Here is a 25,257-nt window from a genome sequence, read left to right on the forward strand (position 1 = left end):
CTGTGTGGCACAAAATGCTCAGCAAACCTCAAGGGTACTCAGTGACATTTTGCTTAAAAGACAGATGGATTTTTATTTTATTTTTTCATGTTCACAGGTTTCTAATTCATTTATACTGTTTGAGTGGAAAATTGCTTCCACATAAGATTACACTATTGTCTGGATTGCCAAGTTTTTTAAGCAATTATATTTTCTGTTCTATTGTCTCCAACGTGATTGAGCATCAGTCACATAGTCATTACATTCAATATTGTTAGTCTTTAACCATAATAATATTTTTTCTATTTATTGAAAAATGTGGTGTTCTGTTTTCATTTAGCAGAAACTTGATTAATTCACTTGTTAAATTCACACAACTAAAACCCAATTAAACACCATATATTGTAAATGTGTATGCATGGAAAACATGCACTACATTACCAAACGAAAGTGGACACCTGCTCGTCGAACATCTCATTCCAAAATCATGGGCATTAACGTGGAGTTGGTCCCCCCTTTGCTGCTATAACAGCCTCTACTATTCTGGGAAGGCTTTCCACTAGATGTTGGAACATTGCTGTGGGGACTTGCTTCCATTCAGCCACAAGCATTAGTGAGGTCGGGCACTGATGTTAGGCGATTAGGCCTGGCTTGCAGTCGGCGTTCCAATTCATCCCAAAGGTGTTTGATGGGGTTGAGGTCAGGGCTCTGTGCAGGCCAGTCAAGTTCTTCCACACCGATCTGGACAAACCATTTCCGTATGGACCTCGCTTTATGCACAAGGGCATTGCCATGCTGAAACAGGAAAGGGCCTTCCCCAAACTGTTGCCACAAAGTTAGAAGCACAGAATCGTCCACAATGTATTCTGTAGCATTAAGGGGCCTAGCCCGAACCATGAAAAACAGCCTCAGACCATTATTCCTCCTCCACCAAACTTTAATTGGCACTTGTAGTGGAAATTCTAATCAATGAGGAGAGACAAGGTCAATCACCAATCAGGACATTACTTTATTCAAAATATATTAATAAGGTAATAAGTAGGCTGGTCAGCCCAACTATTGACTGAATACAAATATATTTTATAGCAAAGATACACCCTCTTAGTCTACATGACAAATAACAGATGTATGGTATGGGTCACAAGGTGAGACTTGATATATGAGAAAGGAGTATCTCCCATCCAGAGAGCATTTGCTATGAAGACTGTTCTTACTGCATGGAAACTAGAGTTTGGCTCCTAAGCCAAGGTTCCTCTCATCATTATCCATACCGGAGCCATCTCTCCCTGGTACATTACACAAACACCAACTCATTCTACGGAATGAATGCTAAGTCAGACCGGAGCCATCTTCCTCACATTAATGGAATGTGGCTTGTTAGGTTTATCTAAGGCATCGTAAATCTACTGTCAGTGTTAACACAGACACATAAGAGTTCTAAGAACCATATTCTATTTCAGAAAACAACCATTTGATGCAATAACAGTATTATAACATAATCTTGTAATTTTGCTCTCACACACTATGCATTTGGGCATGTAGCATTCTCCTGGCATCCGCCAAACCCAGATTCGTCCGTCGGACTGCTTGTTTCATCACTCCAGAGAATGCGTTTCCACTGCTCCAGAGTCCAATGGCGGCAAGCTTTACACCACTTCAGCCGATGCTTGGCATTGCGCATGGTGATTTTAGGCTTGTGTGCGGCTGCTTGGCCATGGAAACCCATTTCATGAAGCTCCCGACGAACAGTTCTTGTGCTGATGTTGCTTCCAGAGGCAGTTTGGAACTCGGTAGTGAGTGTTGCAACCGATGACAGATGATTTTTACGCGCAACGCGCTTCAGCACTTGGCGGTCCCATTTTGTGAGCTTGTGTGGCCTACCACTTCACGGCTGAGCCGTTGTTTCTCCTAGACGTTTCCACTTCACAATAACAGCACTTACAGTTGACTGGGGCAGTTCTAGCAGGGCAGAAATTTGACAATGTTGAATGTCATTGATCTCTTCAGTAAGGCCACTCTACTGCCAATGTTTGTCTATGGAGATTACATGGTATGTGTGCTCAATTCTATACACCTGTCAGCAACGGGTGTGGCTGAAATTGCCAAAACCACTAATTTGAAGGGTGTCCACATACTTTTTAATATATAGTGTATCGCAGGCCTACAACCTAAGAGACTCTATTAAAAAAAGGATTTCATTATCTTTGTTAAGTCTATCTATTTCGCAGCCAAGATCTGTGAGAAGATGTGCTTTGATGGTGACAGCAGTACAGTGAGATATCTTCTTAGGCTTCTAGGGGCGATTTAATATTTACTATTTATCATTGCATTACATCAAAGAGTTACATACGCAAGCATGCCTGTCCTTGCTGCATGTCTTTTTTTGTCACATAATGGGCTATTTTTCTTTATTGATGGTGCGTGGAAAACGCCTTACTCCAAATCAACACAGTGGTTATGGCTTTGTCACAGTGAGGTATATAAGCCTGAGTGACAGGCCCTACAAAATGAGACAACTGTCAATCATGGCCGTGCAATGGAAGAATAGGATCAGTCCAAAGGGAAACATGCTCTACCAAAACATACCAGCCCTAAACTACCTGAGCAGCTCTCTCTCAAGGGTCGGTCTCTGTCGATAGGTTTCAAGCGAGCGGTGCGCCATTTCCTGAAAATAATTAAATTGCCAAACTGAATTAAAAGCCCTAGACATATTTAACGCAAGAGCTCTTAATTGCGGTTCGTTAAATTACCGTTGCCTAGCCGCAGTTTCCTTTCATGTTCTGTGCCAGCGTGTTTGTCACGCCTCATCACAGGGAGAGGAGAATGATTCCTTATGATAGCTCCTCGACAGACTAGGGATATGTCCCAAATGGCACCCTATTCCCTACATAGTGCACTACTTTTGGCCAGAGTCCTATGGGCCCTGGTCAAAAGAAGTGCACTATATAGAATACGATGACATTTGGGATGTGTAGGAGAACAGGGGCAGCACAGCCAGTCTTCACACTGTAGTAGACTTCAAGGTGGGTCATAATAGCTAGTCCCTTTAGTTCCAGTGAAGGGAAATCTTAACGCTACAGCATACAATGACATTCTAGACAATTCTGTGCTTCCAACTTTGTGACAACAGTTTGGGGATAGGCCTTTTCCTGTTTCAGCATGACAATGCCCCCGTGCACAAAGCGAGGTTCATACAGAAATGGTTTGTCGAGATCGGTGTGGAAGAACTTGACTGGCCTGCACAAAGCACTGACCTCAACCCCATCGCACATCTTTGGGATGAGAGTTTCCTTTTGCGAGGTTGGAGACATTGTCTTTGGCGGAACTCTCAATTTCTAACAAGTATGAATACAGAAGTTAATCACGCAGCTGACCAAATTACCAGAGATTTTACTTCTGGGTTAACAGAGATTAACGGAGACTGGATGTCATTCTCCATCACACCTCAAGGTCATATTTCTGAAGGGCGTATTTCCTTGAGACCCTTTCAGGCTATTTTTATAACCACATCACTGAAGTAAAAACACCACTTAGGTTTTCTCTCGCTCTCTTTCTATAGCACCACATTCTACTGTATATGTTTAGATGTGGCCACATTCCAGACAGCCATCAGAGCCTTTTTGTAAAGGGCTTTTCCCTGGCAGGCTGGCACCCATCCTACCAGTCAGTCCGTCATGACTGGAAGGTTTCAGATGGTGTTTTAAGGATTCTAAACTTAAAAACAGATTGATAAAGGATTTGTCCTTAGAGCAGACAGGAAACTCAAATAAACATAAGACAAAGGAGAAGCTAAGGGAGGATCGTGAAGGAATGTATCTGCCCCCTGTGGTATTCACTGTTTACTGAATTTCCCTCAAATTGGTTTTCTTGTATCAGGTCCCCCAGAGGGATGGGAGGCTCAGGCAATTTGCCAAGCAGTCTCCCAACCTGTCAGAGGGCCCACTATCGGATGATCAATTTGACTCTAAAGATACCACAAAATCTAGTGAACTGAAAGGAAATATGAGTTGATAACGCTAGATGAGATTTTTTACTTTTTCCAAACCATGTGACCATTATGATCGACCTAATGCTTGTGTACAAGGGAAGATTCATAGTGAATAATTTAATGTTTAGAAATAAAGTCATGATCCATAAACTTCAGTCAGATGTTACAGTATATGACGCTCATATACTGCATTGACCTACATGCCAGCTGTTTGAATATTCAATTCAAATATATATAAAGCTGAATAAAGATACATTCAAATATACATAACGTCTCTGAATATCCACAGTAGCCTTTGTTTTGTACTTTTTTCTATAGCTATGTAGTAGCTCCAAAGTTTAGTACAGTAATTCTAAAAGTCTACTATTCAGTGTGAATTCAAAAGTCATCAATTCAGATGGATGTACTATTTTAGCTCTAAATCATAATTCTATTTAGTATAGAAGACGCAACAATTCACATCATCAACCCACCAATTCAAAAAGCTCATCACTCATGAGAATAATTTATTAGACTTATTCATGCAATATAGCTAAAGGGATCTTCCAGTAAGCATGTGTCGGTGACCCAGGAACTCCATGGCCCGTTCCAGCTGTCTAATGGGAACTTGTTGTGTGAAGGCGATGACAATTCTTCGGAGCTATTCTTCTGCCAAATACAGACAGACAGACAGGGTGAGAATTTCATCTCATGATTGATGCTGAGAATTTGGCCACTTTTTCTGTGTCACATAGAGGTAGAGAGGAAATCAGTGCTGCAGATGGAGAATTGACTGTCGTCAGACTCAAGCGAGTTTCTCTGGAGCTGCAGAGCGGTACAAACAGCCCCCCCTCTTCAAAATCCCCACCCCCCTTTAAAAATGGGGATGAGGCAGGAGACAGACCGAGCGCACCTTCCCTGAGAACTTCCCTGACTGACTGTAGTCCTGCCATGTCAATCAGCTCCCTTAGCTGTGTGTGTGCAATGCAGTATGGTTTACAAGTGTAGGATCTTAATTTGATCACCATTTTGTTGCTGAGAATTGTCATGCGCCGCAGGAAATGCAGATGAGCTTCCAATTTACATAAATCCACTGAAAACCCGCACTAACACATGGTTATACTAAAGGGTAGGAAGTATGAGTTTTTACTCACCAAAGTAACAACACAGTGTGGTCAAAGACTTAGTAACTTAATTGTAGTCATGATCTGGTTACCTATAAGGGTTTTTACATATTTATTAACTTATTTCCGGATATCTTCTAAACTACCCACAGTCTCAACGTCATATGGAGAATTTACTCAGCGTTAGCTAGCTCGAGCTGGCTAACGTTATCCATTAGCCATGCAGACCGAGTGTTGGCAGTGGTGAGCTACAATCCACCATTCTCAAGGAGGTGTGATGTAAACAACCAATCAGATTCCCCACACGTGGTGGCCGCATGATCTCCGTGAAGCAGGCTACCAGAGTTTTTCAACCATGGCTTAGTACTAGCGCACTACAGTAGCTGACTGACTGTGCTGTTGTGATCATCTCCATCTGCCTGGAGCCTTCCTCCAATCGCAGTCTTATTGTTGACTCTTCACCTCGTCTCCTGTACCCAATGCAGCCTCTAGATTATTGCCTCATGAATCTATCTACTTTGGATTTACCTCACTATATCACTATTGGATTAGCTGACTCTTCCTCGGCCGGTGAAACGGCCTCTCCCTCTGAAACGCCTCTCTCCTTGACTCTTCTTTGGTAGCTAACTCAGCCGTCAATCGGTAAGTCTCCGCTCTCTCTCCTGTATATCTGCTGAATTTTTGTGTTCTTTGAGTTCCCGCATGTGCTAAACTAGTTGGTGTTGTTCTCTGGCTTACTACTTAGCTATGTCGACCGTGGTGGTTGGCTAGCTAGGCTAGTTAACTGGCTAGGCTAGCTAGCAGGCTAAAATAACTAACTTTAGCTGGCTGGCTTGCTGGCTAAGATAACTGCATATACTGGTAACATTCTTTGATAATTGGTTAGATGGCATTATGTATTTCTATTACTTTGGTTTACTTTAATGTAGCTGTAAGCTAGGTGTTGATAGCAACGGGCTTACTCATGCAGTGCTAATGAAACGTTAGCAGGCTAGTTGGCTAGCTACCTTGCAAGCTGATTTGTAACAATCAATTCATAAAGTATTTGCTTGTAAATTGGCTGAAAAATCAATTGAAACCAGGAGTCATGAGTGCAAACGATTTGCTTTAATATGAAGTTATACATTTGAAGTTATTTTGGTTGGAATTTACATTATAGAGAATAGGCTGGCTTGCCAGGTCCTCACAATTATGTCACAACCTGCAAAAACATTTTCCGGCATGACTTTGGCAGAGAAGTGAGATGTAACCTTGCATTGGGAGTTTTGATGCATATACTAATGCAAATCCATATGTTACATGTGGTTACGTTAATGCTACCTACCCTTTAACAGTATTGCACTTTTCATCCCAACTAACCACCGATCAAGCAACATTGTGTACTAAATGTTCAAATCCTGTTGCTGCAGGATTATTTTGCTACAATAATATTGGTCAAATTACGATCCAACATCTGTACCTTCAGATCTAGTCATTTCATATTGTTTCAAACTGTCAAATGTAGGTTTCTCAATAGGAAGCAGTTTATTTACACTGAACAAAAATATAAATGCAACATCCAACAATTTCAAAGATTTTACTGAGTTAGAGTTCATATAAGGAAATCAGTCAACTGAAATAAATTCATTAGGCCCTAATCTATGGACTGGGAATACAGATATGCATCTGTTTGTCACAGATACCTTTTTTAAAAAGGTAGGGGCGTGGATCAGAAAACCAGACAGTATCTGGTGTGACCACCATTTGCCTCATGCAGCGCAACACATCTCCTTCGCATAGAGTTGATTAGGCTGTTAATTGTGGCCTGTGGAATGTTGTCCCACTCCTATTCAATGGCTGTGTGAAGTTGCTGGATTTTTGCGAGAACTGGAACACGCTGTCGTACACGTCGATCCAGAGCATCCGAAACGTGCTCAATGGGTGACATGTCTTTTGAGTATGCAGGCCATGGAAGAACTGGGACATTTTCAGCTTCCAGGAACTGTGTACAGATCCTTGCGACATGGGGCCGTGCATTACCATGGTGAAACATGAGGTGATTGTGGTGGATGAATGCACCGACAATAGGCCTCAGGATCTCGTCATGGTATCTCTGTGCATACAAATTGCCATAGATGAAATGCAATTGTGTTCGTTGTCCGTAGCTTATGCCTGCTCATACCATAACCACCATGGGGCACTCTGTTCACAACGTTGACATCAGCAAACCGCTCGCCCACACAACGCCATCTGCCCAGTACAATTGAAATCGGGATTCATCTATGAAGAGCACACTTCTCCAGTGTGCCAGTGGCCGTCAAAGGTGAGCATTTGCCTACTGAAGTCGGTTACAACGCCGAACTCAGGTTAAGACCCTAGAGAGAACGACGAGCACGCAGATGAGCTTCCCTGAGACGGTTCCTGACAGTTTGTGCAGAAATTCTTCAGTTGTGCAAACCCACAGTTTCATCAGCTGTCTGGGTTGCTGGTCTCAGACGATCCCACAGGTGAAGAAGCCAGATGAGGAGGTCCTGGGCTGGCGTGGTTACACGTGTTCTGCGAATGTGAGGCCGGTTGCACGTACTGCCAAATTCTCTAAAACGATGTTGGAGGCGGATTATGGTAGAGAAATGAACATTCAATTCTCTGGCAACAGCTCTGGCGGACATTCCTGCAGTCAGCATGGCAATTGCACGCTCCCTCAAAACTTGAGACATCTGTGGCATTGTGTTGTGTGACAAAACTGCACATTTTAGAGTGGCCTTTTATTGTCCCCAGCACAAAGTGCACCTGTATAATGATCATGCTGTTTAATCAGCTTCTTGATATGCCACACCTGTCAGGTGGATGGATTATCTTGGCAAAGGAGAAGTGCTCACATGTAAACAACTGTGTGCCAAAAAATTTAGAGAAATAAGCTTTTTGTGCGTATGGAAGATTTCAGGGATATTTTATTTCAGCTCATGAATCATGGGACCAACACTTTACATGTTGCATTTATATTTCTGTTCAATATAGTTGGAAATAATCTAAGACCGATTTTACCTCGCCAATGTACCTCAGTCTCACTGTATGGTGACAGTAGAATTCAAATCCAGAAACGATATATATATATATATGTATATATATATAGTTGAAGTCCGAAGTTTACATACACCTTAGCCAAATACATTTAAACTCAGTTTTCTTGACATTTAATCCTAGTACAAATTCCCTGTCTTAGGTCAGTTAGGATCACCACTTTATTTTAAGAATGTGAAATGTCAGAATAATAGTAGAGAGAATGATTTATTTCAGCTTTTATTTATTTCATCACATTCCCAGTGGGTCAGAAGTTACAATACAATCAATTAGTATTTGGTAGCATTGCCTTTAAATTGTTTATCTTGGGTCAAACGTTTCAGGTAGCCTTCCACAAGCTTCCCACATTAAGTTGGGTGAATTTTGGCCCATTCCTCCTGACAGAGCTGGTGTAACTGAGTCAGGTTTGTAGGCACCCTTGCTCGCACACGCTTTTTCAGTTCTGCGCACAAACTTTCTATAGGATTGAGGTCAGGGCTTTGTGATGGCCACTCCAATACCTTGACGTTCTTGTCCTTAAGCCATTTTGCCACAACTTTGGAAGTATGCTTGGGGTCATTGTCCATTTGGAAGACCCATTTGCGACCAAGCTTTAACTTCCTGACTGATGTCTTGAGATGTTGCTTCAATATATCCACATAATGTTCCTTCCTCATGGTGCCATCTATTTTGTGAAGTGCACCAGTCCCTCCTGCAGCAAAGCACCCACACAGCATGATGCTGTCACCCCCGTGCATCACGGCTGGGATGGTGTTCTTTGGCTTGCCATCACCCCTTTTTACCTTCAAACATAACAATGGTCATTATAGCCAAACAGTTCTATTTTTGTTTCATCAGACCAGTGGACATTTCTCCAAAAAGTACAATCTTTGTCCCCATGTGCAGTTGCAAACCGTAGTCTGGCTTTTTTATGGCGGTTTTGGAGCAGTGGCTTCTTCCTTGCTGAGCGGCCTTTCAGGTTATGTCGATATAGGACTAGTTTTACTGTGGATATAGATACTTTTGTACCTGTTTCCTCCAGCATCTTCACAAGGTCCTTTGCTGTTGTTCTAGGATTGATTTGCACTTTTCACACCAAAGTACGTTCATCTCTAGGAGACAGAACGCGTCACCTTCCCGAGCGTTATGACGGCTGCGTGGTCCCATAGAGTTTATACTTGCGTACTATTGTTTGTACAGATGAACGTGGTACCTTCAGGCATTTGGAAATTGCTCCCAAGGATGAACCAGACTTGTGGAGGTCTACTATTTTTTTGGCTGATTTCTTTTGATTTTCACATGATGTCAAGCAAAGAGGCACTGAGTTTGACGGTAGGTCTTGAAAAACATCCACAGGTACACCTCAATTTGACTCCAATGATGTCAATTAGCCTATCAGAAGCTTCTAAAACCATGACATCATTTCCTGGAATTTCCCAAGCTGTTTAAAGGCACAGTCAACTTAGTGTATGTAAACTTCTGACCCACTGGAATTGTGATACAGTGAATTATAAGTGAAATAATCTGTCTGTAAACAATTGTTGGAAAAATGAATGTGTCATGCACAAAGTAGATGTCCTAACCGACTTGACAAAACTATAGTTTGTTAACAAGAAATTTGTGGAGTGGTTGAAAAATGAGTTTTAATGACTCCAACCTACAAATGTATGTAAACTTCCGACTTCAACTGTACCAGTCAAAAGTTTGGACACACCTACTCATTCAAGGGTTTTTCTTCATTTTAATAGTGAAGACATCAAACCTATGAAATAACACATGTGGATTTTTTTTTAAGAAATCAAATTCTTCAGATTCTTGAAATAGCCACCCTTTGCCTTGACAGCTTTGCACACTCTTGGCATTCTCTCAACCAACTTCACCTGGAATGCTTTTCCAACAGTCTTAAAGGAGTTCCCACATATGCAGAGCACTTGTTGGCTGCTTTTCCTTCACTCTTCAGTCCGACTCATCCCAAACCATCTCAATTGGGTTGAGGTCGGGCGATTGTGGAGGCCAGCACTCCATCACTCTCCTTCTTGGTAAAATAGCCCTTACACAGCCTGGAGGTGTATTGGGTCATTGTCCTGTTGTAAAACAAATGATAGTCCCACTAAGCCCAAACCAAATGGGATGGCGTGTCGCTGCAGAATGCTGTGGTAGCCATGCTGGTTAAGTGTGCCTTGAATTCTAAATAAATCAGACAGTGTCACTAGCAAAGCACCCCCACACCATAACACCTCCTCCTCCATGCTTTACGGTGGGAACATGCGAAGATCATCCGTTCACCCACACCGTGTCTCCCAAAGACACGGCGGTTGGTACCAAAAACCTCCAATTTGGACTCCAGACCAAAGGACACATTTCCACCGGTCTAATGTCCATTGCTCGTGTTTCATGGCCCAAGCAGATCTCTTCTTCTTATTGGTGTTCTTTAGTAGTGGTTTCTTGGCAGCAATTCGACCATGAAGGCCTGATTCACACAGTCCCCTCTGAACAGTTGATGTTGAGATGTGTCGGTGACTTGAACTCTGTGAAGCATTTATTTGGGCTACAAATTCTGAGGCTGGTAACTCTAATGAACTTATCCTCGGCAGCAGAGGTAACTCTGGGTCTTCCATTCTTGTGGCGGTCCTCATGAGAGCCAGTTTCATCATAGCGCTTGATGGTTTTTGAGACTGCACTTGAAGAAACTTTCAAAGTTCTTGAAATGTTCCGTATTGACTGACCTTCGTGTCTTAAAGTAATGATGGACTGTCATTTCTCTTTGCTTATTTGAGCTGTTCTTGCCAAAATATGGACTTGGTCTTTTACCAAATAGGGCAATCTTCTGTATACCCCCCTACCTTGTCACAACACAACTGGTTGGCTCAAATGCATTAAGAAGGAAAGAAATTCCACGAATTAACTTTTAACAAGGCACACCTGTTCATTGAAATGCATTCCAGGTGACTACCTCATGAAGCTGGTTGAGAGAATGCCAAGAGCGTGCAAAGCTGTCATCAAGGCAAAGGGTGGCTACTTGAAAAATCTCAAATCTCAAATATATTTTTGTTTAACACTTTTTTGTTTACTACATGATTCCATATGTGTTATTTCATTGTTTTGATGTCTTCACTATTATTCTACAATGTAAAACATTTTTAAAATAAAGAAAAACCCTTGAATGAGTACAGTGAGGGAAAAAAGTCCTCTGACCCAACTCCTTGTGTGCTGATGACTTGGGTCATGACAGAGCCAGGCAGGCAGAGGGATTCCCAGGTGTTTACTCAGAAGACATGCTGCCCTCCCAAGCCCTGATGCTGGAGGTCAGCAACCAGATCAGATGTGCCAACAGAGCTGATGCAGTGGAAGGAAAAACAGACACGTCCTCAGAGTGAGAAAAGAGTGAAATATAATCTTGGCATGGCTTTCCGTGTGGATGCAGTGGCTAGAAAGGAGTGAGATATAATATTGTCATGGCTTTATAATAGTATATATATATACACTACCAGTCAAAAGTTTGGACACACCTACAGTGAGGGAAAAAAGTATTTGATCCCCTGCTGATTTTGTACGTTTGCCCACTGTCAAAGACATGATCAGTCTATAATTTTAATGGTAGGTTTATTTGAACAGTGAGAGACAGAATAACAACAAAAAAATCAAGAAAAACGCATGTCAAAAATGTTATAAATTGATTAGCATTTTAATGAGGGAAATAAGTATTTGACCCCTCTGCAAAACATGATTTAGTACTTGGTGGCAAAACCCTTGTTGGCAATCACAGAGGTCAGATGTTTCTTGTAGTTGGCCACCAGGTTTGCACACATCTCAGGAGGGATTTTGTCCCACTCCTCTTTGCAGAACTTCTCCAAGTCATTAAGGTTTCGAGGCTGACGTTTGGCAACTCGATCCTTCAGCTCCCTCCACAGATTTTCTATGGGATTAAGGTCTGGAGACTGGCTAGGCCACTCCAGGACCTTAATGTGCTTCTTCTTGAGCCACTCCTTTGTTGCCTTGGCCGTGTGTTTTGGGTCATTGTCATGCTGGAATACACATCCACGACCCATTTTCAATGCCCTGGCTGAGGGAAGGAGGTTCTCACCCAAGATTTGACGGTACATGGCCCCGTCCATCGTCCCTTTGTGTTACCAATTGTTTTCTTGGTGACTATGATCCCAGCTGCCTTGAGATCATTGACAAGATCCTCCTGTGTAGTTCTGGGCTGATTCCTCACCGTTCTCATGATCATTGCAACTCCACGAGGTGAGATCTTGCATGGAGCCCCAGGCCGAGGGAGATTGACAGTACTTTTGTGTTTCTTCCATTTGCGAATAATCGCACCAAAGGAGTACAGTGAGAGAACAAAGTCCTCTGACCCAACTCCTTGTGTGCTGATGACTTGGGTCATGACAGAGCCAGGCAGGCATAGGGATTCCCAGGTGTTTACTCAGAAGACATGCTGCCCTCCCAAGCCCTGATGCTGAAGGTCAGCAACCAGATCAGATGTGCCAACAGAGCTGATGCAGTGGAAGGAAAAACAGACACGTCCTCAGAGTGAGAAAAGAGTGAAATATAATCTTGGCATGGCTTTCCGTGTGGATGCAGTGGCTAGAAAGGAGTGAGATATAATATTGTCATGGCTTTATAATAGTATATATATATACACTACCAGTCAAAAGTTTGGACACACCTACAGTGAGGGAAAAAAGTATTTGATCCCCTGCTGATTTTGTACGTTTGCCCACTGTCAAAGACATGATCAGTCTATAATTTTAATGGTAGGTTTATTTGAACAGTGAGAGACAGAATAACAACAAAAAAATCAAGAAAAACGCATGTCAAAAATGTTATAAATTGATTAGCATTTTAATGAGGGAAATAAGTATTTGACCCCTCTGCAAAACATGACTTAGTACTTGGTGGCAAAACCCTTGTTGGCAATCACAGAGGTCAGATGTTTCTTGTAGTTGGCCACCAGGTTTGCACACATCTCAGGAGGGATTTTGTCCCACTCCTCTTTGCAGAACTTCTCCAAGTCATTAAGGTTTCGAAAATATCCAGAAAAACACATGTCAAAAATGTTATGAATTGATTTGCATTTTAATGAGGGAAATAAGTATTTGACCCTCTCTCAATCAGAAAGATTTCTGGCTCCCAGGTGTCTTTTATACAGGTAACGAGCTGAGATTAGGAGCACACTCATAAAGGGAGTGCTCCTAATCTCAGTTTGTTACCTGTATAAAAGACACCTGTCCACAGAAGCAATCAATCAATCAGATTCCAAACTCTCCAACCATGGCCAAGACCAAAGAGCTCTCCAAGGATGTCAGGGACAAGATTGTAGACCTACACAAGGCTGGAATGGGCTACAAGACCATCGCCAAGCAGCTTGGTGAGAAGGTGACAACAGTTGGTGCGATTATTCGCAAATGGAAGAAACACAAAAGTACTGTCAATCTCCCTCGGCCTGGGGCTCCATGCAAGATCTCACCTCGTGGAGTTGCAATGATCATGAGAACGGTGAGGAATCAGCCCAGAACTACACAGGAGGATCTTGTCAATGATCTCAAGGCAGCTGGGATCATAGTCACCAAGAAAACAATTGGTAACACAAAGGGACGCTGGACGGGGCCATGTACCGTCAAATCTTGGGTGAGAACCTCCTTCCCTCAGCCAGGGCATTGAAAATGGGTCGTGGATGGGTATTCCAGCATGACAATGACCCAAAACACACAGCCAAGGCAGCAAAGGAGTGGCTCAAGAAGAAGCACATTAAGGTCCTGGAGTGGCCTAGCCAGTCTCCAGACCTTAATCCCATAGAAAATCTGTGGAGGGAGCTGAAGGATCGAGTTGCCAAACGTCAGCCTCGAAACCTTAATGACTTGGAGAAGTTCTGCAAAGAGGAGTGGGACAAAATCCCTCCTGAGATGTGTGCAAACCTGGTGGCCAACTACAAGAAACGTCTGACCTCTGTGATTGCCAACAAGGGTTTTGCCACCAAGTACTAAATCATGTTTTGCAGAGGGGTCAAATACTTATTTCCCTCATTAAAATGCTAATCAATTTATAACATTTTTGACATGCGTTTTTCTAGATTTTTTTGTTGTTATTCTGTCTCTCACAGTTCAAATAAACCTACCATTAAAATTATAGACTGATCATGTCTTTGTCAGTGGGCAAACGTACAAAATCAGCAGGGGATCAAATATTTTTTCCCTCACTGTAGGTGTGTCCAAACTTTTGACTGGTAGTGTATATATATATACTATTATAAAGCCATGACAATATTATATCTCACTCTTTTCTCACTCTGAGGACGTGTCTGTTTTTCCTTCCACTGCATCAGCTCTGTTGGCACATCTGATCTGTTTGCTGACCTTCAGCATCAGGGCTTGGGAGGGCAGCATGTCTTCTGAGTAAACACCTGGGAATCCCTCTGCCTGCCTGGCTCTGTCATGACCCAAGTCATCAGCACACAAGGAGTTTGGTCAGAGGACACTGTGACCCTTTTCCCTTCTGTAGAAGTGACTTCATGCAACCCAACATCATATACGGAAACAAGATACAGTAAAGAAATTAATCAGAGCAAGCAAGATTATAAATATTGGTCTGTGGTGTTATATGCAAATGTATGGTACACTACATAAATTGATTTGGTAAAGCTTGCATTATAGAGCAGCATTAGCAATATGGCACTGTCATAAGAGTATCTGTGTGAAGTAGAAGAGCACCAGTAACTGCTAAGGTGAATATAAGGAGGTAATGAAGCATTGCAATGAGAGGAGAGTAAAACAACAGCACCCCGGCTCTGCATGCTTCAGGTGAAGTAAAAAAAATCAATGGAAATGCAGCATACTGCAATACTGGAGAGCACACTCAGCCCAGCAATCTATCTGCACAGTGTTTTCATGCTCTAAATGCTGCAAAAGGAGCACAAATGCTCCAAGAATTGAGTGGACATTAAACTCCCTGGATTGCAGAGTGCATCTCTTCTGTTGCTCCTAGTCTAGTTAGACAGTGCATGATGCTGCCTGGAAATGAGACAAACCTATTCTGGAACTACTCATGTAGCAGGCTGTGTGGCTGTTAGTATTATGTCTGCCTCTGCAAGCAGGAGGAAATAGTTCACCCTCTGTAGGAGTTAAAGGGAAACCAGACATTAGAGGAGGATGTGGGGAGGAGCTGAGCACAAAATGCCACTCAATATTTTGTTTTAGACAAGAGGGAAAGCTGAAAACGTAATAATAAAGTTGTCCTTCAGTTGGCCTTGGTGCAGAATAATCAGGATGATGGTACAGATTAGGACAGATCATAACACTATATGGGTTTAGCACGTACACTACATGACCAAAAGTATGTGTAAGATTTCCCGTCAATGGAACTAAGGGGCCTAGCCCGAACCATGAAAAACAACCCCAGACCATTATTCCTCCTCCACCAAACTTTTCAGTTGGCACTATGCATTCGGGCAGGTAGCATTCTCCTGGTATCCGCCAAACCCAGATTTGTCCGTCAGACTGCCAGATGGTGAAGCGTGATTCATCACTTCAGAGAACGCGTTTCCACTGCTCCAGAGTCCAATGGCAGCAAGCTTTACACCACTCCAGCCGACGCTTGGCATTGCGCATGGTGACCTTAGGCTTGTGTTGTGCTGCTCGGCCATGGAAACCCATTTCATGAAGCTCCCGACAAACAGTTTTTGTGCTGACGTTGCGCCAGAGGCAGTTTGGAACTCGGTAGTGAGTGTTGTAACCAAGGACAGTTGATTTTTACTAGCTACGCACTTCAGCACTCAGTGCTTGTGTGGCCTACCACTTCGCGGTTGAGCCGTTGTTGCTCCTAGACATTTCCACTTCACAATAATAGGACTTACAGTTGACTGGGGCAGTTCTAGCAGGGCAGAAATTTGACGAACTGACTGGTTGGAAAGGTGGCATCCTATGACGGTGCCATGTTGAAAGTCACTGAGCTCTTCAGTAATGCCATTCTACTGCCAATGTTTGTCTATGGAGATTGCATGGTTGTGTGCTCACTTTTATACACCTGTCAGCAAGGGGTGTAGCTGAAATAGCCAAATCCACTCATTTGAAGGGGTGTCCACATACTTTTGTATATATAGTGTTTCTGTACTTATCTCACTGTTTTAACGTTTTAAAAGCTTAAACAGTGTTGACCATTTCTGTATTGCAGGCTATTTGCTGAGGGTCCAGGGGCCTCATTTATAACAGTTGCGTAAATTTCACCCAAAATATCTGCGTGTGCTATTTCTGAAAGGTCTGCGTACGTACAAAAATATTGAGATTTATAAACTTGGTAAGGGAGGTGACCAAGAACCTGATGGTCTCTCTGACAGAGCTCTTGCGTTCCTCTATGGAGATGGAAGAACCTTCCAGAAGGACAACCATGATGAAACCAAGATTGAACCTGGCACCATCCCTACGGTGAAGCATGGTGGTGGCAGCATCATGAGGTGGGTATGTTATTCAGCTGCAGGGACTGGGAGACTAGTCAGGATCGAGGCAAAGATGAACGGAGCAAAGTACAGAGCACTAAGTACAGAGTACTGCTCCAGAGCGCTCAGGGCCTCAGACTGGGGCGAAGTTTCACCTTCCAACAGGAAAATGACCCTAAGCACACAGCCAAGACAATGCAGGAGTGGCTTCGGGACAAGTTTCTGAATGTCCTTGAGTGGCCCATCCAGAGCCCGGACTTGAACTCGATCGAACATCTCTGGAGAGACCTGAAAATAGTTGTGCAGCGACGCTCCCCATTCAACCTGACAGAGCTTGAGAGGATCTGCAGAGAAGAATGGGAAAAATTCCCCAAATACAGGTGTGGCAAGCTTGTAGCGTCATACCCAAGAAGACTCGAGGCTGTAATCCCTGCCAAAGGTGCTTCAATAAAGTACTGAGTAAAGGGTTTGAATACTTATGTAAATGTGATATTTTCGGGGGTTTTAAAATATATTTTAGCAAAAATGTATAAAAAACAGTTTTTGCTTTGTCATTATGGGGTATTGTGTGTAGATTGATGAGGGAGAAAAACGATTTAATCGATTTTAGAATAAGGCTGTAACCTAACAAAATGTGGAAAAAGTCAAGGAGTCTGAATACTTTCCGAAGGCACTGTAAATCCCCAATCAATACTCTAAACTGCCCGAACGGCACCAGAACATTTAGAATTTTGTTCCAGCAATACGGTGCTTTAAAACTAAAAGCAAATTTACCTAGCTCGGTGGAGACCCTAGGAACTTCAAGAGTTAACCAATCCTGTGAACAGGTTAGGCAACTCAGCTGTCTATACTTCAACAGCAATGTTAGATAAGACGGAAGTTTATGAAGTAGGGCCTTGTAAACAAAAAGTGAATAATGTAGAGATCTATGGGTCTTTAGTGAAGTCCAGCCAACCTTTTGATACAGGATGCAGTGATGAGTATCAAAACTCCCTGGGATTATAAAAAGTAAAGAAGATTGTAAAATAATATATTTCAGCATGTGCTATACAACCATGATACCACATGTCTCTGGTCACAGATGCACATGGAGCTCAGGTTTCAGAATTAAGGGCTGTATTCTTACTAGAATCTTGATCCAGTTTAAGAACTACAACTTCTCAAATCCATGTCAACATTCCCACAGGTCATCAAGCTGTAGTATAGAGTGAAGTATTTGCATTTGTTATATACGTAAGACATGGATGTGAAGCTATGCCACAAAAGATGAACAACTGGGGTATCTTCACTGGGATTCTATCGCAAAAATGTTTTTTTTAAACAATATTATCCTGCCCCAGACATTGAACAATAAGACGCTTGATCTACAGTATTTGCAGCATTTCATAAAATTGATATTGGTGTTTAAGTGAGCGGGGAGCATAATCTCTTTCTGAATGAGGCTCATTTTTCGTTGGTGGGCCCATTGCACTTTTTTCCTCTAGAATTACAACGAGAGTAACTCTGCTCTCCTAATGGGGGACTTCATGGCCATTTTCTGGCGAGATGGGTACTAAACTGTGCAGTATCAAGCAGTTGAGATGGGTACTTAACATTTGATGGGTCTCAAGGGTCAGTAGCATCACCACATTCAAAAGTGGTGGTGATTGGTCATTTAAAGATGCACTATGCAGAAATCGCTCCGCCATTTCCTGGTTGCTAAAATTCTAATAGTTCGCCTAATTTCAGTTTATGTGACAAAACAAGCAGGTATAGTGTAGAGAATCATTGTACCATCTAAACCGCTGTGAAATATATTTTCCATAACCAAAAATATTGTATTTTCAGCTGTTTGAAGCTGGTGTACAAAACCGAAAGTAAAAGATGCAAAAACGAAGCATAGAACAGATCTACCGCTTCTTAGACTTGCTTTCAATGAGAATGACAGATCTATAACTTATAATTCTATGTGAATTTTGTCAGGTCACCCAAAAAGTTACATATTGCAGCTTTAAGTTTGATGGGTATGGGGGTCGATCAGTATTATAAGGAAAAGTCTCATCACCATAGATATATCCACATTCAAAAGTTTCCTTTATTATTCATTTGGGGTAGCCTCTGGCTAGAGGTTGGTGACATGTACTTCCTTGGTTTAAGATTATATTTCTTGTAAAAGAAGATTTATCGACTTCATAATTTTCTTTATGGATTAACACCTACTCCAACCTCAACAGACATTCAATAATGCAATGAGCCAAACATCATCATCCCAAAATGTTGTATATGCACATTTCATAGAAATTGTCATTGAGATGATTTAGACTTTTTTTAAACAAATGCTTATGTCATTTTCAATACCCTGCCCAAGCCTAGTGCCAGTGTTATGCCATCCATTGCAGCATCAGTGTACTTGTGAAGAGTCACTCCAGAAGCTCTTTGTGCTATTATCTGCTGCACCACAGAGCACTTACTCCATCACAACAGCAGAAGCATCCGCCGTTGCAATCCACTCTGTGCATACAACCATGCATAGAAAATATTAGAGAAGAAAATGGAATGATAAAGAGATGGAATAAGGTTTTTTGGACTATGCAATCTCTCCCTCAACAGGTCTTTCTTAGTCAAATGCACAGCAGCTCCAGAGTTCCTAGGATTCCCTTGGGGCCTGGGATTGCAGTCATTAAACAGTTTGGAGAGCAGGTCAAGGAATCCAGTCCATCTTTCCCAGATATCCTTCCTCTGTCCTCTACCATCCCTCCCTGATTCTATCTGAATAATGCAGACTTTGGGATCAGTGGCAGCTCCCCTGACAGACTGGACTGGGAAGCAGCTGCACCCATGAAGCGCAGCCTTTGAGCTGTCACGCCCCATCTCCAGCTAAGCAAATCGGTTTAAACAAGCAAAGAGCATTGGGCTCCTTCTCAAAATGTCACAGAAAGTTTTACTGCGAAACACTCATATGCTTGATGTATTGCTTTTTGCACTTGTTCCAGCTGAAACCGGTGCATGTGTGTTTTTATGGTGCAACTCTGGAAAGGTGGAAAGGCCTTGAATGTGTCGGGTCACAAATGGTGCCACGCACCCTCCTTCCCACCTGCCGCAACACATTACAGGATCATTATTCATTTGTGTATTCTAAGCTAATAGTGTTCTTTGTCACACATGACTTACCATCGCCATATGAAAGGCCATTCACAATGACAGAATTTTCTGTAATGTAATAATTTGATGTATACATTTACGCCAAGAGGAGGGACACAGGCAAACGGTTTGGAAATTATTATTTTGCCCAAAAATATGATTGCATGATTTACTATGTCTTCGGGCATTCAGGTCCCTGCAGAGTCCTCCGACTGTCACTGCAAATTATTGATTATCAATCACTCTAACCATGCGACAAATTGGTAAATAAATGTGCCTTCTGTGGATAGCAGGTGACGCAGACACCGAGACGGAGCAGTGAGGCCTATAAAAGGCAACTGGTGCGCTCTGCCAGGGGCGACGGGGGAGCAGGAGTGTGCCAGGGAGGCAGAGAGGGAGAGAAGACAAACAAGAGGCTGTCACTGACTTCATTGATTCCACTGGGTGCCTTCAACCTTTACAAACATCCTGTGTGCACTCACCAGCTAAATATTGGTTGACGGGATCCGGAAAGCATTGTTATTTCACTGTAAACAAGGAGAGGTCTTTGGAGCATACTCTCATCGACAAATAGATGGGGTATCACTAGAATGTGCGTTTGTGTACTACAGAGACCAGACAGTGTCAAGTGCATGCTACTCATGTGAACTGCATGACCCATGACACAGGTTTCCCTGCTGTGGAAATGTATCTACTCCTTTTCTGAAGGAATCATCTCTAATTTGTTGCACCTGTTAATCAGGAAATGTAATATGCTCCCAACATACGGTGCTCATTGGTAATCTAATAACATATCCCTGGAAATGACACAGACGAATCTACAGTATACTGTTTATGCTTGAGAAAATCTTGTCTCAATATGCTTTATGAGCTCAGAGTGGAATGCAGTCGCAGTATGAGCTTGCTTTGCATTCTACCTTTTGGCAGGACCTATGCAGCTAAGGAACACATTATATACTGTCACCTCTGAGTATATGTGGTATTTTGTTGCACCATAAAATATTATGAGAGCCATTATAAAACCCATCATCCTACCATGCCTCAAAATGAAGGCTTGGAGAGAAATGAAGAGAGGCTGCAGCACACTCAGTATGGAAGATGAATAGCAATTCCCAGGTAGGAGTTTCTGGGAACAAGTGGGTTTAGACCCATGTGGGAATACAACAGAGCAGTAAGATTGAACTCATATAATCCAATTAAAAGGAGTGAACTCAAATTAGATTAGTTCCTGAGTGGGCAGACAGACTGTCCTCAACACATACCAGCATTCAAACTACACATTATGTTGCTCAACTTGTAGTAGGCTATTTTCAGTTGTCTTTTTCATGGAGTGGATTGGAACATACCATTTCCACATAAGATACACAGTTTGGCAAGCATTTATCACTGGCACTCACACTCTCATACACAGACAGCGACTGAGTGACTATCTCTGTGCATGCATGTTATTGTGTGTGTGTGTATGTGTGTGTGTGTGTGTGTGTGTGTGTGTGTGTGTGTGTGTGTGTGTGTGTGTGTGTGTGTGTGTGTGTGTGTGTGTGTGTGTGTGTGTGTGTGTGTGTGTGTGTGTGTGTGTGTGTGTGTGTGTGTGACCACTCTCAGAGCTACTTCAAAAGCAGGATGCTTGGGGAAAACCTGTAAAGCAAGTGTGCCTTCTAGTGGTGACTTGGAGGACTATTTCACATGGGATGTGTGTAGAGTTACGATGGTACCTGGTAAAAACGAAAGCCACTTACGATAGAAGATGTATTCAGTGTAACTTGACCAGATCTTGTCCTCTGTGTGTCGATTCACGGAGGACGCTGTGACTGAAGAGTTACAGGCAACCATCTGGAAACCACACTCTGACAGGATGTCAAATGATCTCTCAAGGTGTTTGAACTTCAGGTAAAACCTGGAAGTATATCGATCCGGTGTCCTGTCTGGGTCTCGACTCTCATTCAAGGTCTCCCCAAAAACTTCCTTGGCTAACGCAACCCTCCCACAAATCAAAATCCGCGGGACCCTTCTGAATTTGGCGTCAGTTTGACTCTCTCTGCCCATTGTGCAAGAGCCCCTGTAACCAACTGTAATGAACCCACTTTTTCTGTCCGCCGGGACCAGTGACGACGGCGGACACATCTTGTGGTCGCTGCCATGAGAACCATCTTCAAAATCACTGTGGAAGTAATCGTCTGGACTGTGTTTTAAATCGTCGGGGGTCAATAGTTTGACCATGTCTGACAACTGAAAGTACTCCGCCTCTTTCCTAAGCCTCCCCTTCTCTGGAAAATGGTCGGGCAGTACAACTTGTTTGTCTCTGAGGAAGTCCAGCACATATCGAAATAAAAATCCATCTCTGTCGATAAAATAGCGTCCCTTAGGGTCCCGCGCCAAGTCGTTAGTGGTATCTTTCTTGGGTGAGAATATTTTTCCAAGCAAGGAATTCGGGGTGCTTACTAACGTTGCATGACGCGTGTAATACACCTGTCCCCCGACATTTAATTCTACAACATCTGGGAAACTATTCTGAACAGATCCTTGGTCGTTGGACGTAGAGTTAGTTCTACAGTTTCCACTCAATGCCATTGTTTCCATCATGAATGACTAAAAACTCCACTGAATTTTAGATGGAAACGGTAGATTGATGTCCAAAAGTTGCTCTTTTACTTGGAATAAAATAAGGTATCTTGGTGAAAAAAAGGTACAGTGTACAATTAAACACACTGAAGATAGATTATGACAAATAATCCTTATAAAGACAGTCATTCACCTACCAGTAGTCCTCGAAAAATCGCATAGTGAAGGATGTCCACGAGACCCACCTTAAAAAGATAGCAAAAAATAACAGAGCTGGGCAGTCGAAAAAATCAGTGTTTTGAGACTACAAAAATATATACGGACGCATCAAAGGTGCATCAGTTGCTCCGCCTCCATTGCCCCTGGGAGAAGAACATTACCGAGGGAAATGACTGAGGTTCATGAGAACCACCGCTGCCAGATCAAATAGAAACGCTGTCAAGCTGTTTGCTAGAGCAAAATTAATAGCCTGTAGATAGCCTAATACTCTACATAAATGCACAAATATATCTACAACATATTCAATGGAAAAACTCCCCACAACAACTTCTGAAGTCCAAAGGGAAAGCTATCGTTATCACCGGCGTTTTATCTCTAACTTCCTTTGACCACGAGGACTTGGTCTTGCTGACCAAAAAGGCTGTCTGAAGAGTAACTTCACAGAGGTTGCATCCACTCTGCCCTAATGAGTCCTGTAGTTTCCCCCCTAGTGCTCAGGTTGTGCTGTTAGCGGTCGGAGGAACAAATTGTGTCTTGGTTGTGCGCCCGCTGAAGGCTGCATAGCTAGAGCTGTCGGAGTAGCTGAAACGATTCTCCCGGTCCCCTCCAAGCAGGGTGGTGCCGCGTAAAAAAACAACGTCTCAGCTGATGTTGCCTCAGTGGTGCAGGGATAAACCATAATAGGTAATAAATAATTACATCATCTTAAAGAAATATACTGACATATATATATTTAATATAATGAAAGCTACCTTTCACAATTTTTATGTCGACCTCTGATAAAATGACAGTATAGGTTAAACTTGTGCCAATTGAAAATTAGCCTAACAAGATTACGTTTCAACAGCCAACACCCAATCCGAGTGCAATCATTTCTGCATTATCTTAGTCCATAGGAGGTTTTTGTGAGTATTTAAAACATAAACAATTTCAGGCTCGAAAAGAATGGACAATAGTGTTGTCAACCATAGTAGGCCATGATGATAGAAATAAATACTTAACAGTAGCCTATCAATTTGCATTGCACTTGAATGGTCTGGAGTGGCACATAGCTACTGCCCCAACTGTTAACATTCTGATTATGCAACAGCGCCTCTTGCTGTATGTTCGAAGCTCCGAAATAAAACAATGCTCGTTTTAGGACCACGGACAGCTCCACCCGCTCACTGGCACCTTGCACGCAACTCTAGCTTGCGGCAAGTGCACATTTTAGCATTTTGTTTGTTGAAACTCAACGTGTTGTAGCCTGTCTTAATGTCTCTAAATGTGTTGATACAAGCGTGGAAATAGTTATCTTGGAGATAACTGTTTGGGGGGAACAAGGCAATTATTGAGCCTCTGAAATAATTAGGCCTACTTTTTCACGGATAGGGCTAAATGCTATTGGTTTTAGAAGCCAGGATTGCACAAAGTACCCAACTAGGTCATGTTGGGTATAACTCCACAATATGTTCAAGATAACTACATAACTACATCTAGGCCTCCATTTCATAACAAAAGGTTATACTGCTACTACTTTATTAGATATAAGTTCACTCTTTGGATTTGGACTTGGCTGGCAGTTCCAGCAGTCATTGTAAATTGGTGTTCATATTGTCCAATATCCCACATGAATTAACCTTTTACTGCAGTGGGCTAAATCAGGGTCACACAGTGTGTTTCTTAGTAGTCTTAAAACAAATCTACTTTGAAACAAAAGTATACACCTCACACACATGGCTATGGGTTTAAAAAAAGAAGACACCTGTACCATGTCAGATATAGAGGTGAAATCTATTCAATTTTGAGTTTGCATCCCAACATTACACTTTATATACATCACAGAAGACTGAAATATAACAAAACCGTTTGACATAGAAACACCGGATTATTATTATTATTATTTATTTTTTATTATTTATGAAATTATGAAAATTATTAATAACATCCACCCATGAGGCCACTAGGTCATTTGACTGTGGGAAAGGGCTACTAAAACTGAGAGGAGTGGTACTCTCCTGTCATTCTGAGCACTTTCATTTCAGAAGAACCTACCATCAATTTTAATATTTCATGGATTCCTCCCCTTTGCAACTTTCATCAAGTGATTAAAAACCGCTCCAGCGGTTTACCCTGGATGATACTCAGCTACCTCAAAAGGCCTATACAGTAAATGGAAGAGATGATGCAATTGCCCTCTTTAAAAAAAAAAGACTTCTACTCGGAGAGGAGGCCTTCCTGAGACCTCTGTGCACTCAGTCAGAAGTAGGCCATGGCTGTAATCATAAATACAATGTAATGTGCTGCTATTTAAAGGGGTATGATCATCTGTAAGGTGTTATACTGTTGGTGTAGTAGGGCTATGGCAGTTTCAAATTAGATACATCAAAAAAATCAACATTATGCTCTTTTTCTTTTAGAGGTTTTGTTCAATAAAAACCTACAGTGGGGAGAACAAGTATTTGATACACTGCCAATTTTGCAGGTTTTCCTACTTACAAAGCATGTAGAGGTCTGTAATTTTTATCATAGGTACACTTCAACTGTGAGAGACAGAATCTAAAACAAAAATCCAGAAAATCACATTGTATGATTTTTAAGTAATGAATTTGCATTTTATTGCATGACATAAGTATTTGATCACCTAGCAACCAGTAAGAATTCCGGCTCTCACAGACCTGTTAATTTTTCTTTAAGAAGCCCTCCTGTTCTCCACTCATTACCTGTATTAACTGCACCTGTTTGAACTCGTTACCTGTATAAAAGACACCTGTCCACACACTCAATCAAACAGACTCCAACCTCTCCACAATGGCCAAGACCAGAGAGCTGTGTAA

The 25,257-nt window shown here is 42.2% G+C and overlaps 1 protein-coding gene across 1 annotated transcript; it reads right to left on the minus strand.

The window, feature by feature from the left end:
- Positions 1 to 21,337: 21,337 nt before the first annotated feature.
- On the minus strand, positions 21,338 to 22,612 carry LOC121574437 (BTB/POZ domain-containing protein KCTD16-like). The gene has a single exon (XM_041887059.2). The coding sequence runs from the start codon at positions 22,241 to 22,243 to the stop codon at positions 21,338 to 21,340; it is 906 nt and encodes a 301-aa protein (XP_041742993.2). The 5' UTR covers positions 22,244 to 22,612.
- Between the last annotated feature and the right edge of the window lie 2,645 nt (positions 22,613 to 25,257).

The sequence above is a fragment of the Coregonus clupeaformis genome, chromosome 9, assembly GCF_020615455.1.
Source record: "Coregonus clupeaformis isolate EN_2021a chromosome 9, ASM2061545v1, whole genome shotgun sequence".
NCBI lineage: Eukaryota > Metazoa > Chordata > Actinopteri > Salmoniformes > Salmonidae > Coregonus > Coregonus clupeaformis.